We start from the raw sequence: 18049 nt of genomic DNA on the forward strand, positions 1-18049 counted from the left end.
GGATTTCCATTAAAGCGAATTTGGTTAGATCCTTTTGGTTGAATAGAGGGAAAAGAAGATGGTGAGCTAGGTGGCAAGTGAGGGCAATGGGTAGCTGGGAGAGAGGCGATTCGAAGTGAGCAATAGGCAAGAGGCAGGGAAGGGGGGTGGCGGGAGGCCTCACACTAGAGACATGAGCAAATGAAGGGAAGGAGGTAGTGCCACGTGATAGGATGGGTAGGACAACGGGAGGCTGTCGAGGGGGGACAGAGCAACATAGTTTATTTTTTTAACCCAATGGCTTGCAACCTTGACAACGAAGTGCAAAGGGTGGAGTGACTCACATCAGACGATTCTTCCTACACACTAGGTTGAGAGCTTGATTGGGGGCTGGTGCAACGAAGTGAGAATAACCTTTTAGTGAAAACTGTCAAAGACAAAATGGCACCTTTGTTGGAATTTGTGAAGATTCTAGCTAACGAGGAGTGCAATTGGAGCCGGTAGGAGTAAAATTGGGGCTTCTTGTCCTCCTTATGTTTTGTATTAACTACTTTGGTGGCGACAAAGCATGAAACAACGAAGTGCAAAGGGTGGAGTGGCTCACATCAGACGATTCTTCCTACACACTAGGTTGAGAGCTCGATTGGGGTGGTGCAACGAAGTGAATAACCTTTTAGAAAAAATTGTCAAAGACAAAATGGCACCTTTGTGGAATCTATGAAGATTTTAGTCAATGAGGAGTGCGATTGGAGCTAGTAGGAGTAAAATTGGGGCTTCTTGTCCTCCTTATGTTTTGTATTAACGACTTTGGTGGCGACAAAGCATGAAATATGGTGAGGTTTCATGTGAATGAGGTGACACATCAACACTTTTAATGACTTGGAACCCCCCCCCCCCCCCCCCCCCCCCCCCAAAAAAAACAGTTTGCAACTAGCCTCATTGGCTCGATGTCATGCAATTTTGCACCTACACATGCATGCCTATATACATGAGCACACGAGCTTGCTCTCACACGCATGCATGTGCACCCATATGAAAGCCTCATAGACTTTCGTAGTTTAATTGTAGCTTATTTTTGGGAGTCATGTGAAGGTTCTTCAAAATTGAAATGTATTTGAACTTAGCCTTTATTAAAAGACCTTCATCCCATGCATGTTGGGGCCATCTAAACAAAGGAAGATGTTTGCTTCTATCCTAAAGAAACCTATTAAATTATAGACAATTGTACGGGCATCTAGTCACAAGAGACTTTTAATTCTTTTATTGGAAAATTTTCTAGATGATTCGTAGTGCACGGGAAGTTGAAGAGAGATTGGGACTAGCCTTATCCGACAAGACAAACAACAAGCACCTCTAGGCATTACAACACAACCCTCACGACTAAGTAACACCCATTTTTGGTTTTTTGTGGGGGGGGGGGGGGGGGGGGGGGGGGGGGGGGGGGGGATCAAAGGTGGAGAAGTTCATGTGCAACAGTAGAGGAGATCATAGCCTCTACAATCAAATAAAAAACTAAATTTGGACGGGCACTAAACCTGGACAACCTGGAAAATGCATGTTAATTTATAATATAATGTTGTAAAAACGACTGTGGGTATACAATGCATGTGCGGGTGAGGTGGCTAGTCTATGTGTCTCTAAACCCGGACAGCCAGGTCTCGGGTTCAAATCGAGTCGTTGCGCTTCGTTTTTCTCGTTGGCCATGTTTAATACGCCTCGCCTTTTTGACGGCGTGCCTCGTTTTTCCCGTTGGTCAGGTTTAGTGCGCCTCGAGATCCCGCCTTGCAGCTCCGACCGTTGATCCCATTACTCAACCCCGCATTTAATATGGGTGTCACTTAGTCTCAAGACAACACAAGCCTTAGCTTAGGACAATTTCATACTAGGTGGGGAAGGCTCAAATTGGCACAAGGCTATGTGAGTAAGTGGGGGGTAGAACCCGACTTCCCTCTCTCAACTCTATAAAAAATGTTAGAGTTAGAGAGGAGGAGTCTTCGTTAGGCTCGAGAGCGAACGATCAAGCAAAATGGCTTTTGTAGGTGAACACAACTTCAAAAGCTGTTGTGTGTACTTAGCATGGAAGATCTTTCTTAGTGCGGAATCATTTATCTACTCCTTGCCAAATGTCCAAACAAGAATATTAGGACCGAATAACACGCCACCATACACAACACTAGACCCATGTCCATCATCAGATGGCTAAGGAGGTGCCACAGGAGATCCATAAGCTTTCATCAAATGTAAATCCTCCTGTCGGTCAAGATCTGTGGAATCATAAGCAACCAATTTCCCTCTTATGAGAGAGGAAGGAGGGAAACCATTCTCCTTGAGGAGCGCCCCCCCCCCCCCCCCCCCAAAAAAAAAAAAAAAAAAAGGAGCGGCATGAGATGGATCCAAGAAGCCCGTGGGCTCATAGCTAGGTTTTCCCATCCCGGGACACTCCCTTGCCAAGCAGGCGAATGCCACCAAGGGCCTCGCCACCACTAGAGCCCATGAGCATCCGTCTCATGTATTGGTGATAGACCGCATCACGACAAACAGAGAAGGCACCGAGTCCATGATTTTTTGACATCGAGATTTTTAACTACTTAACTATAATGCCCAACTTTTGACCTTCAAAATTAAAGTTTGGTGAAATCTCTGCGAGGATTTCAATTTTTAAGCAAAGCATGACATGCAAGCACTACTTTAAAACATGTGTTCAGATATGGAAGCACCTCCATCTTGTAATGTATTAGATTGTATTTATCTAGTTTTTGAAATGCGAGTTTCTATTGAGAGAGGAGATTGGCCAAGCTTTGCAAAGAGATCAAGCCAGGGCAAAAGAAACCACACAGTACACAACATGACCCCAAGAGCTATCGAGTCTGGGTTGAACCCACACTCGAATATGAACCAAGGAGGCTGGGAGACAGACACTCAAGCTGAAGTAGTAGTACATGTTTCACCAAACCACAAGAGGGCACATAAGCAAGATTCCAAGCATATTCCAAAATTTTGTCTCTAAATGTGGGTGTATCCTTGAGAGCGTCTCAAAATTCCTAATCCGAGGCCCGGGGGTTGAACCCTTGAGATATCCTCAGGCACACAATTGAGCCTCGCAGACATTGTGATCACTGATGACGAGATCCTGACATGGCTCGTGAATCGTAGGCTTGGCGAGCTAGATGTCTATTGAAATCCGCTTTTTGACGTGCGCGTCTCTCACGGCCTCCCACTCCTACTCTCCCAGCATTTGGTGCGAAGTCAGAACAGGTGAGCCGTCTCTTCACAGCCCCCTCTCCTGTCTGAATTCGAACTGCCCTTGTCCTCTTCTGCTGCTCTGTATAAGTAATTTCTTTTGCAAATAGTCGATTAGCCCTAATGACAAAGATGAAGAGCCTTCATTGTAAGTCAAATAGTTTTTTTTTTAAAATTTAAAAAAATTGGGTTTCTCTTCAATGCTACATAGCTTGGTCTTAGGTAGCAAAAGATTACACCCAGTTTACTCGTCTTTAAAAGAAGGTTTAGGAATCTTTTATGGGTCCATTTGTGCCTTCACACCTTGGGATGTTGTTGTCACCTTGCCTAAGTTATCTGCTGCAGAAAGTCTGGAAGGTGTGATTTAGGCCCAGAATTTGCATCCCAGAGATATGCCCAGGGATGGAATCTACATGGAGTGATCTCTGAACCGATCAATGAAGGTTCCATATCAGCTACTGTGATCTTAAATAATTAGTTCAGCTTGCACAAGATGTGCTTAAGGAGGAAAGTCTCATTTCTTAGCGGCTGTAGCAATCAATAACACCTTCACACACCCTCAACATTTGTCGGATTTTGTGGCAAATGGAAGGTCATGTTGGAGATGGGTTTGAAGCATTTCTACAGAATCTCCAAATGGATTTTTCACCCTCACCTGCAATATCAAGTACCAGCTCGACTCCACCCTATGTATCCTCACATCCCTCCTTTTCTCAATCTCTATCGCTTTCGCAAAGTGGGATTCAAGGGCATCAATCGCCATCCTCCACAAGCCCAGGGCTGCTAGAAGCCCCCCGAAGTTCGGGAAAACCTCCCAATTTCAGGTCAAGTGTGAGCAGCGTTGCTGAGAAGCCTATTCAACGAGGAAGACACAGACGAGCCCACTCAGAGATAGCATTCAGGCTGCCTGATCAGCTCATGGTTGATCATGATTGGGGCCTGGACAATGCTGACCTTTCTGTCTCCGATGAAACCGGGGAAGATCTCTTGTCTGCGTATTTGGGTATGAAAAACTCCAACTTACGGGATGGACTGCCGCGTTCTGCTACAAGCTCTGGACTTAGTTATGCAGAAGGCTCTCCAATCGATGATGTACCAAACGAGTATGATTCTATGAGGAATATGCAGGACACCAGGGGAGGAAGCTATAAGCCTCCACAACCTCGACCCCCTCGACATCATCACAGCTTGTCTATGGATGGCTCGTTAGCCATGGCAGAGGAGTTCTTGATGAGTGACTTGGACTTTCTCGAAAAAAAGGCCGTGGATATGGACCAGCTTGCTGAGCTAGCTGTTACAGATCCCAGGCGAGCCAAGAGGTATTGTCACCGCACTCTGTAATTTGATGGGCGGACATTCTTGAAAAGTCTGTGTTTCTCATTTTGAGGTGAGCTTGTTAGGATACTTGCAAATAGGCAGTCTGCTGCTCGCTCCAAAGAACGTAAAATGAAATACATTGCTGAGCTGGAACAGAAAGTACAGAAGCTTCAAACAGAGGCAACCTCACTGTCAGCTCAATTGTCTGCTATGCAAGTAGGTTACTTGTTTGTTTCAATTTGTGTTCCTTGTTGCTTAAGTTATGTACTGGAAGTGTTGTATGGTTGAAGTATAATGATGCAGCTTACTTCATGCTGTCATGAAGGCTTCCATATATGCTTTTCTTTGCACTGCTTCTACCTGGAGCTTTCGCCTCCTACTTGCTGCACACAGTGAGCTGTTGCTTTTGGATGACTCTTCATTTTCTTTTTTGTTATCGGTGTTGCATGAAATGCTTGTAATTTTTCTCAAGAGATCTCATTTTGGGTAAATTGAGAACACGTAAGAAAAATGAGAGGCCATGGTCTCAATTGACTATTTGTGTGTGTGCATGCATGTGTGCATGTCTGTGTGTTTTTCTCAAATACTTTTGTACAAAAGGGTTCTAGTTACTCATCAGTTTCTTTATGTTTTGGTATGAATGTTCGTGGAAGTGCTTGCATGCCGTCACATGTCGCTCTGTTGATTGCTAGGTTATTTGCTTTCACCAGTAGTCTTCACACACTTGGGTAACTTGCAAGGCTCTGCATGTGAAATCTGATCAAAATTGTTGTATCAGCTGTGGCATGTGCGCACGGTAGCGCATGGGTTGCTTGGAAATCAAAGTAACGAAAGTCGTACTTGTATTTGTCCTTAAAGTTAGAAAGCCGAAAAACTAAAACTGGCTTGGGATCATCATCCTGTTAAAGTTATAGCATCTCAAGTGAATAGCCCAATGTGATCCCAATATTTATTTGGGCTTTAGGTATTTATTTTACTTATTTGTCAAAATCTTGGGTAGGGCAATTTGTTGAGGGGGTACTTAAGCCTTAAGGCCCCCAGGCTAGTATATAAGAGACACCTAGTCCCCATTGTATAATCACTAATCGATTGCCTAGTTGGTTGGTTCAACAATCTCTCTCTCTCTCTCTCTCTCTCTCTCTCTCTCTCTCTACTTTGCCGCTGTCTTGGCAGCCCCGAGCAAAACAGATCGCATCGGACAATTGCAAGCTGCTCTCGACATGGTCATGGAAGAAAACCGCGACCTCAAAGCGCGCCTTAGCACGCTTTGACTCCATGGTCGGCCTCACAACAGACAAAGTGAAGGAAGTCGAAGAAAAAGTCACTCAAGCGCACACGATTGCACTTGCCAAAGTGGAAACTTGTGTGAAGACAGAACTGCGGGAACATCAGCTTCAAGAAGAGAATGCCCTCAAGCTTCGCATTGGAGGACTGCCCCAAGCATGGGACGAGTGCAAACAAGATTTCTGCAAATTAATCGACCTCCTCAACGAAACTCTTAAACCGGTCCATGTCGACTACGATGCGGTAGAATGTATCGTCAACAAATTCAACACCAAGCGCACACCTAGTGGACATGCCATTCTTGAGTTCAAAGACAAAGAGGAACGGCTCCGACTACTCCAGCAATCCCGTCTCCTTAGAGACACCGAATTTTGGATCTCCAAAGAACTCACCCCGACACAAATCAAGCACAAAGGCGAAGAGCTGAAAAAAGTGCGTGAAGCATGAGCCAAAGGCAAGTGAGCAGTATACCGCAGAGGGAAGGCCATCATCCAGGAGTTTCGAACTCCTAAACCGGCCCCTGCTCCTGCCCCACAGGACCCCCCTTAGACTTTGCTTTTTCTTTTGCTGGACCCTCAGGCCTTAACTGATATGTATCGATTGCCCTCACTTAGAAGAAGTGGTTGTAATGTTTGTTTTTGGTCCCATGGGTCATATCTGACCTCCGTGGACGATAATTCAATCTCTCTCTCTCTCTCTCTCTCTCTCTCTCTCTCTCGCGCGCGCGCTCGCTCGCGGGGGGTATTTAAATTTTAAGGCCCCCAGGCTAGTATATAAGAGACACCTAGCCCCCATTGTATAATCACTAATCCATTGCCCAGTTTGTTGGTTCAACAATCTCTCTCTCTCTCTCTCATTCTCCCTCATTGTACACTTCCACATCGTTGACTTTGACATGGTATTAGAGCACAAGGCTCGTTGACCTTAAGAGGAGAGTCGTGTTCAAAGAAAAGTAGCGATAGGAGCAAGGTGAGGCCCAACATTTTTAATCTTGGTGCTCAACGGTTTAAAACGCAACCGGCAAGAAGTGCTCTACTTGTGACAGCTTTCTAGGGTGGGTGGCCCTCTCTTGCAGCACTTGAAATGCCTAAGGGGAGGAAAGTCAACGACGATGACAAGTTGAACTGTAATCACTTTCGACGACTGTTCGGGCGGAAACACAGAAATAATCACAATTTACACACTCAACAACACTTCTAGTACTCCAAAACAACTTGAAAAGAGGAGAAAGAGAAGACGACACGACTCACAAAGTTCCGAGCCTAGACGCATTGGCTCCAAAGACTGGTGCCCCTTTCGGTATTTCTTTATTATTTGTCTGCAAGAGTACAACTCCTTGTCACGTGACACATCCCAACCCTATGTGTCCGTGGACAAGCTATACCACAGCAGGGTTCAGCGAGTCCAGTCAGTTTAGATTAGCAGTGATCTAGCACTTTTGTGAGTCTATTCGTAGACCGTGCATGCCTAGTCACTTAGCATAGATGCATATCCTCCTGTTGCACAGCATGATCATCGGAATTTCCATCAGAATCCATTAGCATCAGTTAGGGGAATTTTCCAGTACATTTAGCCTATTTTCCTATTTTTGGTTATTTTCACTTATTATTTTTAAGCGACTTTCCAACAAAAGTAGGTAGGGCAATTTTACTAAGTTAATATATAAGCAAACCCAAGTTAGCACTTCTGGCAGAAGAGGCAGCAGGAGCTCCACGCTCAATAAGCAACTTCTCAGCAGAAACCCCCCGGCAGGAGACTTAGCGTTTTCAGCCAAGGACAACCAGCGTTTTTCTCCATTGTAGATCAGCCCCAGCGTTTTGCATTGCAGATCAACCCGGCGACAGCCAGACACAGCAGATCAGCCTAGCGTTTTTGCATTTGCAGAATCCCGGCGAGAGAAGGACCAAAATTTAGCCCTAGCATTTTTGGTTGTAGAGCAGCCCCGGCGTTTTGCACCTTTACTGCGACGGAAAGTCAAGGAACATCAGCGTTTTCAGTTTTCAGCAGTTAGTACTCGCAGATCAAGTCCCGAACCTCGCAGATCTCACCTTCCCGCAGCAGTTCCTCGCTGCACGGTCAGTTTCCGCAAGGTTTACAGTTTCAGCATCTGCGTTTTCAGAGCGTTGTCCTCGCATCGTCGTCATCGACATAGAGTCAGAATTCAGCAGATAGAAGATTAGCAGATTTCAGCCCATAGCGTTTTGGGACAACAATAGAAAGATTGCAGATTTCAGCCCTTAGGTCGACTTCGTCATCCCCGTCGTCGTCGTCAACATAGCCTAGACTTGCATCAGTCTCATGCATACCATTTGTACGAGATTGTGCAATCATAAGTAGACCACTCTCGCCGACGAGAGTGGGGCCTTCGGAGGAGGGTTTTACAACGTCTCTAGTGTCGTATCTCTCTTCTCTCTCTATCGCTTAGTCTCATACACTTGCATGCACAATGTCCATTCACTTTGTTTGTGATCATAGCATTCTCTCATTAAGAACGGAAGGCTCTCCCTTCCATAAGAACAAAAGGAACCTTGAGCACAATTCGGAGCACTCATCTTGAGCAAAGCGCAAACATTCATTCCGTTTCACCTAACATTGGTATCAGAGCTTTGGCAGTGTTTTGTATCACTCAAGGAAAGAACCACAAGAATCACAATAAATTTTTTTTGCTTGTTGCGGTCGCATGAACCCAAGTTTGCTTGGGCGTGTCGATTCCTAATCGTGTTTTTGAAGAGTGACAGGAATCCCAAGAAAGAAGGGCTTGTCCAGCCTCCCCTTGTGTCTCTTTTCACTCATTGAGAGCGGACCGTGCACTTAGCGGCCGGCCAATCGACGTGAGGTGGGAAAAAGCAACCTTGGTGTGAGCGCAAGGCCGCCAAGGGGTGCGCCCCCACGGAAAAGGGCAGAACTCGGGTGAAGAGAAGATCCTTCTCAAACGTGGTTTGCAAGCGAAAGAAAACCCTCAAGAACCTCAAGACCCCCAAGAACCCAAGTTCCTCGTGAACTTAAGAACCCAAGACCACAGAACCCACAAGAACCAACGACTTCAGAATGGTCATCACTCGAAGCGGAATGGATACTTCGCTTAGAGGTGATGAGCATGAGAGAGGCGAAGAAGAATTTTCCCCACCAGGAGGTTTTTCCGACTCTCCCCTTTCCCCATCTACGTCAAGGATTGCACTAACTCCTATGGAGGAGTTGAAGCAGTTGTTTAAGGAAAGAAAGTTAGAACGCGAAGAAAGAAAAGCAGAAAGAAAGGCCTACAAAGAACGAAGGGCAGCCATAGATCGTGAATGCGAAGAAGGAATGGCAGCCATAGAGCATCAGTACGACTTGGAAGAAAAAGAAAGTCAAGCCAAATTTGATCGCGAGAACAAAGCAAGACAAGCAGAATTTGATCGCGAGAACAAAGCAAGAATGCAAGAGATGTTGCGACTCTTTTCTCAAGTGCAGGCACAGATGCAAAAGATTCAGGAGAAGGAGACTCTCTCAGTCTCTTCTTCTCCAAAGCATGACACACAGGATTTGCATGATTATGATAAGCATGATGAATTGAATGATGATGATAAGCATGATGATTTGAATGACAATGATTTGCATGCTGATTTGGATGACAATGACAAGAATGATGATTTGCATGATCAAGATGTGATTTCTCACAAGCATGATGAGTTGCATGAAGATGATGTGATTGTTCACAAGGATGATGTGTTAGTGGATGCTTTTTCTAGCGAAGCTAACATCGTTGTAGATTCGATCAATCATGAAGAACCGATCTTGGCTTTCGAGTCGAGGTCCAAAGAACCCTCACAAGACGATTCGATCATTCAGGAAGAACCGATCTTGGCTCTCGAGCCTAGGTCCAAAAAACCCTCACAGGAAGTACTATGTGTTTGCATGATTGATACGCACGCATTGTTTGAATGTTTTCATGAACGTTTCGTGTATTTTAGTCAGCCTCTTTATGTGATCCCTTTTCTTAGGCATGACATTGTACGTTGAGCACGTTTCCATCATGAATGAGCACGAATATATGCGGATTTTTCATGAAAAGCTGAAAAGTATGTATGTAAGGAAGTCACATTCCATATCTCTTCCTTGGCATGACACAGTTTCCGAACGAGCACATGATAGTATGAGCACCCAGCATGGACATTTCCATTGTGATTTGCCACAGTTGATTGATTTTGATTAAACAGAAAAGATTTGACCTCATTGTTTGCATGTGTTTGATGAACGGGTTGTCACTCCGTCTATTTGTTTATCTACATTGCATGCACAGTCTTTAGAGAAGACAATATTTTTTTCCTTCACTTTACATGGTATGGGTATGTTCATGGTTTTGTGTTGGAGATGGTTTCAGGAATTTTCAGCCATGGAGATTCTTGAAGACGAAAGAAGCAGACTCTAGACGAAGTTGAAGCATCAAAGGAGCCACAGAAGACTTTGAGTCGCTTTCGACGCGGCCCAAAGAAGCAAGCGTTGCAGACCTTTATGAAGTTCAAGTACCGCACGACCAACACATCAGCGTGGGCCGGCGAAGAGTCCCTTCCAGGATTCCGGATGCTATTGGCGGCCTCCCTCGACGCCATACAGTTCGGTACAAGTACCTCACTTTGAATAGGAGGGGATGTCACGTAACACATCCCAACCCTATGTGTCCATGGACAAGCTATACCACAGCAGGGTTCAGTTAGTCCAGTCAGTTTAGATTAGCAGTGATCTGACACTTTTGTGAGTCTATTCGTAGACCGTGCATGCCCAGTCACTTAGCATAGATGCATATCCTCCGGTTGCACCCCGGCGATAGCCAGACACAGCAGATCAGCCTAGCGTTTTTGCATTTGCAAAATCCCGGCGACAGAAGGACCAAAATTCAGCCCTAGCGTTTTTGGTTGCAGATCAGCCCCGCGTTTTTCACCTTTACCGCGACGGAAAGTCAAGGAACATCAGCGTTTTCAGTTTTCAGCAGTTAGTACCCACAGATCAAGTCCCGAACCTCGCAGATCTCACCTTCTCGCAGGAGTTCCTCACCGCACGGCCAGTTTCCGCAAGGTTTACAGTTTCAGCCCGGAAAACGCAGATTTCAGCATCTGCATTTTCAGAGCGTCGTCGTCGCATCGTCGTCATCGACATAGAGTCAGAATTCAGCAGAGAGAAGATTAGCAGATTTTAGCCCATAGCGTTTTTGGACAACAGTAGAAAGATTGCAGATTTCAGCCCTTAGGTCGACTTCGTCATCCCCGTCGTCGTCGTTAACATAGCCTAGACTTGCATCAGTCTCATGCATACCATTTGTACCAGATTGTGCAATCACAAGTAGACCACTCTCGCCGACGAGAGTGGGGCCTTCGGAAGAGGGTTTTACAACGTCTCTGGTGTCGTAGCTCTCTTCTCTCTCTATCTCTTAGTCTCATACACTTGCACGCACAGTGTCCATTCACTTTGTTTGTGATCATAGCATTCTCTCATTAAGAACGGAAGGCTCTCCCTTCCATAAGAACAAAAGGAACCTTGAGCACAGTTCGGAGCACTCATCTTGAGCAAAGCGCAAACATTCATTCCGCTGCACCTAACACTCCTGTTGGGTCCAAATCTTCCAGCTCTGAGTCCAAATGTCTGAAAGAGTGGCCCTAGGGCACTTTTAAAGAGTACAAGGGATGCCAAAAGCATAGCTCCAAAAGCATTAAGCCCAAAAGCACTTGATTCTAAAAAATATGGTCTCAAAAAGCTCACACGAAAACTGCCAAATCCTGCTAGCGCAGAAATAGAAAGTCCGTACAGCAATGCCATATCATCGCCAGCAACACAAATGCAAAAATCCATACAGTAGTGCCAGGTGGCAGGGCAACGCGATTTACAAACGTTAGCTCCCCGTTTATGTGGACTTGCCCTTTAATTTTACATCAAGAATTATATCTCTACCCTTCTCTTTCTTCAAAGTCTCTTTCCTTGCCTGTAGTCGACCACCACATTGTTCTTATGGAACCAAGGGATTCCCAAACGGACGTCACACCCCTCAAAGGGCATGATGTAAAAGTCCTCGTGCCCTAAATACCCTTGACAATGCAACCGAAGTTTCCAATGATAGGTGTAATGGCAACATCCCGTCGTGGTGCCGCTAGAACTGCCTCATCTGGTGGTCCCATTTCATCTGGCGTAATTGCAAGTCGAGCCACCAATTCAGTCGAAATGAAGTTGGCCTTAGCTCCTTCGTCAAAGAAGTCCATTTGATAACGGTCGGTCCCCACAAAATCTGCTACCGGTTTGCTTTTGTCTTTCCTTTCTTTGCTCGCTCCTCGGCTGTTTTTGAACTCTTTGGCTTGTCCTCTTGCTGTTCTTTAGGTGCTTTGTTGTGTCACTTGGCAAATCCATGCCCTTGTTCCCCACAACGGTAACATCCTCTTTGAAGTATTCGGTGCGTTGCTCCGCTGACAATCGAGGGCCTGAAGGTTTCTTTTTCTGCTGTTTTTCCTTGCTTTTGTTATCGTTGTTCGTTTCTTGTCCGGTCCGAATTGTGACCAATCTATGTGTAGGATACGTAATAGTACCCCCGTGCATTGCGAACCCTTGCTTTGCATGTCCCATTAGTCGTTGCATGGACTCGGACTTCTGCAGCAGAGAATAATTCCGTATCTCTTTAAGTAGACCACAACAAAATTGCTCAATCTGCTGCTTGAAAGTGATTTTCTTGAGAGAAGAGGCCGGCAGAAAAGTGCCTCAAAATCTCTGACAGTATCTAGTGTATCTTCCTTGGTCATCCTCAGATGATTCCAGCCTGTGGTCTCATTGCATTCGTATTCTTGGGTGAGCCATGAAGAAGTAAAAAATCGCTTGAAATGTAGCCACTTCGTTGGTGCGTTCCTCCGTAGGAGTAGGGGTGACCACCAAGTTTGTGCGTTCCCCATGAGGTAAGATGCCCTTTGGACCTTGGAGTGCTTTGAGTAGCGTCCCCCGGAGTAGGCTATGTCAAAGTGTTAAATAAAAGCGAGGCCCTTGTGATATCCTTAAAGCCATAAATAGTATCGAACTTTATTGCTTGCCCATCCCCCTTGAAATCCTTGGGCTTCTTGTGTTACAAGACGGGCACCACATGCCAATAGAAAAGAATAAGCTTAACAACTTTAAGCACTTCAAATAACAACTGAACTGAAAGAGATGCACGACACGAGACGAGGAGTGGCGAAGCTCCACCCCAAGAGAGCACTGGCCCCAAACGCTGGTATTTCTTTATTATTATTGATTTGCAAAGTACAACAACCGGGGAGCACCTCCTCTGCAATATGCGTGCTGAAGAGTGCCAGAGAGGGCCCCCAAGGCTCATTTAAAGGCCCACAAAGCCTAAAAGCATCAAATATGAAAAGCTGACCCCAAAAAAACACTTTCTAAAATTTTGAGATTTTCCTAAAAATCCCAGTGAATTGCGGAACGTCTGTACAGGTGCCACGTCATCATATTTTGATGTGCAAAGTCTTTTGAGTGTGTTCTGCTTTATTTTTAATGCCTTTGTCACTTAGGCCCCATTGGACGGGGTCCCGTAAGTTGGTGGGAACTCTTCTTTAAAAATAGGCCACTCGTCAAGACTTTGTAAGTCTGTAAAACTTCTTCTTCTTCTGCTGCTGCTTCTTCTTAGGGTTTTGGACCCTTGGCCGGGATCTGAGGGTTAACTTCGTTCTTGAGTGGCTTGACACGTCAGCAGTTTGTGACATCCCCCAATCTTGAAAGAAAGTAATCGTCCGCGATTACAACATATCTGCAAAACAACTCAAGTTAGCTCAAAAATTTCCGAGGGTCATTCCGAGGGACAATCAGTTTGCTCTTTTTTTTAATAAAGGAGTTGGCTTCTCTATTCGGCTCTTTTGTTAAGGAGTTCGCTTCTCCTTTCTTCCAGATCGGAACTCTTGATATTCCGGCGTAGTAAAATTAGCCATCACACCTAGACCACACTGATCTCACTAAAATTACTTACCTAGGCAATCTCATCCAATTAGGAATATTCAGTGGTTGGCACATCACAATGCAACACAAATGCTCACATATGCATGTTACAAGACATAGAAACAAAAAGCCGCCAATGAACACTCCCCTCGCAAATAACCATCTAGGTCCGGGCCATGCGTTGTTCAACGACTCTGTCACAAGACGGGCACCACGTGCCAATAGAAAAGAACAGACTGAACAGACTTTTAGCACTTCAATAACAACTGAACTGAAATAGAGAGAGAGCACACACTACACGGAGTGGCGGAATTCCACCCCAGAGAGTATTTGTAACAAACTGCTGACGTGTCAAAGCCTAAAGAAGGGAGCCAACTTGCAGATGTGGGCCGAGGGGCCTAAACCCTAAGAAAAACAAGTAACAGAAGAAGAAGGCCTACCAACCTATGGGGACCCCGTTGGATGGGGCCCCAAGTGACAAAGGATTAAAATAAAGCAGGATCCACACACAGAAAAAAAACTAATGACGTGGCAGATTTTCAAAAATTGCACTGATATGATGACGTGGCAGGTTGTATGGATTTCCGTGATTTACGCTGGCAGCTTTTTGATATTGCTTTTGGGACCATAAGATTTTGAGTTTTGAAGGCTTTTCATTGTAGCTGTTTTTTAGGCCAAGGGCCTTTAAATATGAGGCTAGGGCTCATTCTCTGGTATGCTTCTTGGAGAAGATGCAGAGTCTGGAGTACCGGCTTGTACTGTGTTGATGCAATATAAAGAAATACCGAAAGGGGCGCCAAGGTTTGGGGCCAATACTCTCTGGGGTGGAATTCTGCCACTCCGTGTCGCGTGTCGTCTCTCTCTATTCAGTTCAGTTGTTATTGAAGTGCGAAGTCTGTTCAGTCTGTTCTTTTCTATTGGCACGTGGTGCCCATCTTGTGACAGTGGTATCAGAGCATTAGGCGTGTGCTTTTCTGAAAGCATACCGGTCCTACAAAAGAGCAGACAGAGCTATTGGATTTTGATTTGAATTTGAGGTATCTTTCGCCCTCCAACCCGGACTTATCAGCCACGCCCACCCTTACTTCATCGCGCATCGGGCGCGCTCCCGTCTTCATCGGTCATGTCTTACAGGGCATAAGCCATTAAGATCACTTGCAAGAGAAGGATCCAAGATTTGTTTCGAGTCACTGTTTTTCTCAGAGGCAATGCCATGCAGATGTTGATAGCTACCAAGCAGCATACTCCAAGTACTTAGCAAGCTTTCAAAAAAAATTTTGCCCGAAGTTATATGGTTTCTGACATCTTCCTTCGGAGTGCAACTTCTGCCAGAGTGGGGTATCCTGAAATGCTTGCCATGGAAACCCTAGCAGATTATAACTTGAAATTTCTTGACATCTCTCAGTAGATGTTTCTTCAAGAGCAGATGACCTTGGAGGTCCAGTGTGATTGCTATTTTTTGTGACTACCATCGCTGTCAAAGAAACACTGTTTGTCCAAGAGCCGATGGACCATACTGTGCTCGGCTACGACCTCATGGAAGGAACCTAACCTAATTTTTGGTGCAGGTTTTAGGATGGAAAGTCGGCCGACTTTTCAAGCTTGACTGATGTCGAGATTGTTTTTTTTAAAGTTTGAAATCTGTTTGAGAACTTGTTTGGTAATCCTGTTTGGAATTTGTTTAAAATGAGTGGTATCTGTTTTGAACTTGTCTTGGTGCCGATTTGAATTGTTTGACTCTGGTTTTAATACTGGTTTCAATGATTGGTGATTTTACTCCCGGGTGGAGAAGTGACAAATATTGTTTTGGTATTGTTTGAACCTCAGAACGACGCAGGCCGATGCCTGGGGAGCGTTTCGTTGTATGTTTGAAAACCTGTGAATGACGCAGGCCGATGCCTGGGGAGCGTTTGGTTGTATGCTTGTAAAATAATTGTTGTTGTGACTCCCGGCCCGGACCTGGATGGTTATGCGGGAGGAGTATTAAGAAGTCTGAGTAGTGGTTACGCTCAGCACCTCCAAACGACGCAGGCTGCGGTCTGGGGGGCATTTGGTTGTAAAAGGCCTCTATACCTCCCGGCTCGTACCTTTTTAGGTTATGCGGGAGGAGTGATGAAGGAGTTGTTGAATATCCCGGCCCGGACCGTGTTAGGTTATGCGGGAGGAGTGTTCATTGACGACTTTATGTTTCTATGTCTTGTAATATGCATATGTGAGTATTTGTGTTGCATTGTGATGTGCCAACTACTGAATATTCCTTATTGGATGAGATTGCCTGGGTATGTAATTTTAGTGCATCAAGACACCCGTGGAAGATTAGTACGGTCTGGGTGTGATGGCTAATTTTACTACGCCGGAATATCAAGAGTTCCGATCTGGACGAAAGGAGAAGCTAACTCCTTGATCAAAAGAGCAGAAAGGAGAAGCTAACTCCTTACTAAAAAGAGCAAATTGATTGTCCCTCGGAAATTTTTGAGCTAACTTGAGTTGTTTTACAGATATGCTGTAATCGCGGACGATTACTCTTTCAAGAAGGGGAGATGTAACAAACTGCTGACGTGTCAAAGCCTAAAGAAAAGGGAGCCAACTTGCAGATGTGGGCCGAGGGGCCTAAACCCTAAGAAAAACAAGTAACAGAAGAAGAAGTCCTACCAACTTATGGGGACCCCGTTCGATGGGGCCCCACGTGACAAAGGATTAAAATAAAGCAAGATCCATGAAAAAAAAAAACTAATGATGTGGCAGATTTTCGAAAATTGCACTGATATGATGACGTGGCAGACTGTACGAATTTCCGCGTTTTTGGGTTGGCTGATGACGTGGCAGTTTGTACGGATTTCCGTGATTTACGCTGGCAGCTTTTGGCTTTGCTTTTGGGACCAAAAGCTTTTTGAGTTTTGAAGGCTTTTCACTGTAACTGCTTTTTAGGCCAAGGGCCTTTAAATATGAGGCTAGGGCTCATTCTCTGGTATGCTTCCTGGAGAAGGTGCAGAGTCTGGAGTACCGGCTTGTACTGTGTTGATGCAATATAAAGAAATACCGAAAGGGGCGTCAAGGTTTGGGGCCAATACTCTCTGGGGTGGAATTCCGCCACTCTGTGTCGCGTGTCGTCTCTCTCTATTTCAGTTCAGTTGTTATTGAAGTGCAAAGTCTGTTCAGTTTGTTCTTTTCTATTGGCATGTGGTGGCCATCTTGTGACAGTATTGGCCCCAAACCTTGGCGCCCCTTTCGGTATTTCTTTATATTGCATCAACACAATACAAGTCGGTACTCCAGACTTTGCACCTTCTCCAGGAAGCATGCCAGAGAATGAGCCCTAACCTCATATTTAAAGGCCCTTGGCCTGAAAAGCAGTTATAGTGAAAAGCCTTCAAAACTCAGAAGTTTCTGGTCCAAAAGCAATGCCAAAAAGCTACTAGCGCGTTTGGCAGAATTCCGTACAACTCCCACGTCAGCAATCAACGCAATACCCGGAGCGTTCGTACAGCTGCCACTTCATCAGTTTTTGCGCGCGCGCGTGTGTGGGTCCTGCTTTATTTTACTTCCTTTGTCACTGGGGCCCCATTGGACGGGGTCCCCATAAGCTGGTAGGACTTCTTCTGTTACTTGTTCTTCTTTGGGTTTAGGCCCCTCGGCCAAGATCTGCAAGTTGGCTCCATTCTTCAGGGCTTTGACACTCAGCAGTTTGTGACAGACTCCCTCATCACTCCTTCCGCAAATAACCTAAAAAGATCGGGGCTATGAGATATAGAGGCCTTTTACGCCCCCCAGACCGCAACCTGCGTCGTTTGGAGGTGCTGAGAGTAACCACTGCTTAGACTTCTTAATACTCCCCCTGTAAATAACCACAAAGGTTCGGGCCATGAGTAACAACAACAATACTCCCCAGTAAATAACCATAAGGGTCCAGGCCATGAGTAACAACAACAATACTCTCGTAAATAACCACAAGGGTCCGGGCCATGAGTAAAAACAACACTTTTCAAATATTCAATACCCCCCCCTCCCCCCGCAAGTAACCACAAGGGTCCGAGCCATGAGTATGAATGAGCAAGCATTTTCAAACATCATTTGTCACTACTCCACTCGGGAGTAAAATCACCAATTATTGGAACCAATATAAAAACTAGAGTCAAACAGTTCAAATCGGCACCAAGGCAGTTTAATACAGATACCATCCATTTCAAACAGGATCACCAAACAAGTTCTGAAACAAAACTCAAACTTAAAAAGCAATCTCGACATTAGCCGAGCTCGAAAAGTCGACTGACTTTCCATCCTGAAACCTACACAA

General features: G+C 45.3%; 1 protein-coding gene across 1 annotated transcript in view; it reads left to right on the forward strand.

The window, feature by feature from the left end:
• Positions 1-3025: 3025 nt before the first annotated feature.
• LOC147427622 (transcription factor RF2b-like) overlaps positions 3026-18049 on the forward strand; it is an 88103-nt gene continuing 73079 nt past the window's right edge. Inside the window, exons 1-3 of the mRNA XM_086497047.1 lie at positions 3026-3234; positions 3565-4538; positions 4620-4752. Coding sequence (XP_086353173.1) covers positions 3805-4538; positions 4620-4752 — 867 coding nt within the window. The 5' untranslated portion in view covers positions 3026-3234; positions 3565-3804. The remainder of the gene's footprint in view (positions 3235-3564; positions 4539-4619; positions 4753-18049) is intronic.

The sequence above is a fragment of the Adiantum capillus-veneris genome, chromosome 23, assembly GCF_014529385.1.
Source record: "Adiantum capillus-veneris isolate H3 chromosome 23, ASM1452938v2, whole genome shotgun sequence".
Lineage (NCBI taxonomy): Eukaryota > Viridiplantae > Streptophyta > Polypodiopsida > Polypodiales > Pteridaceae > Adiantum > Adiantum capillus-veneris.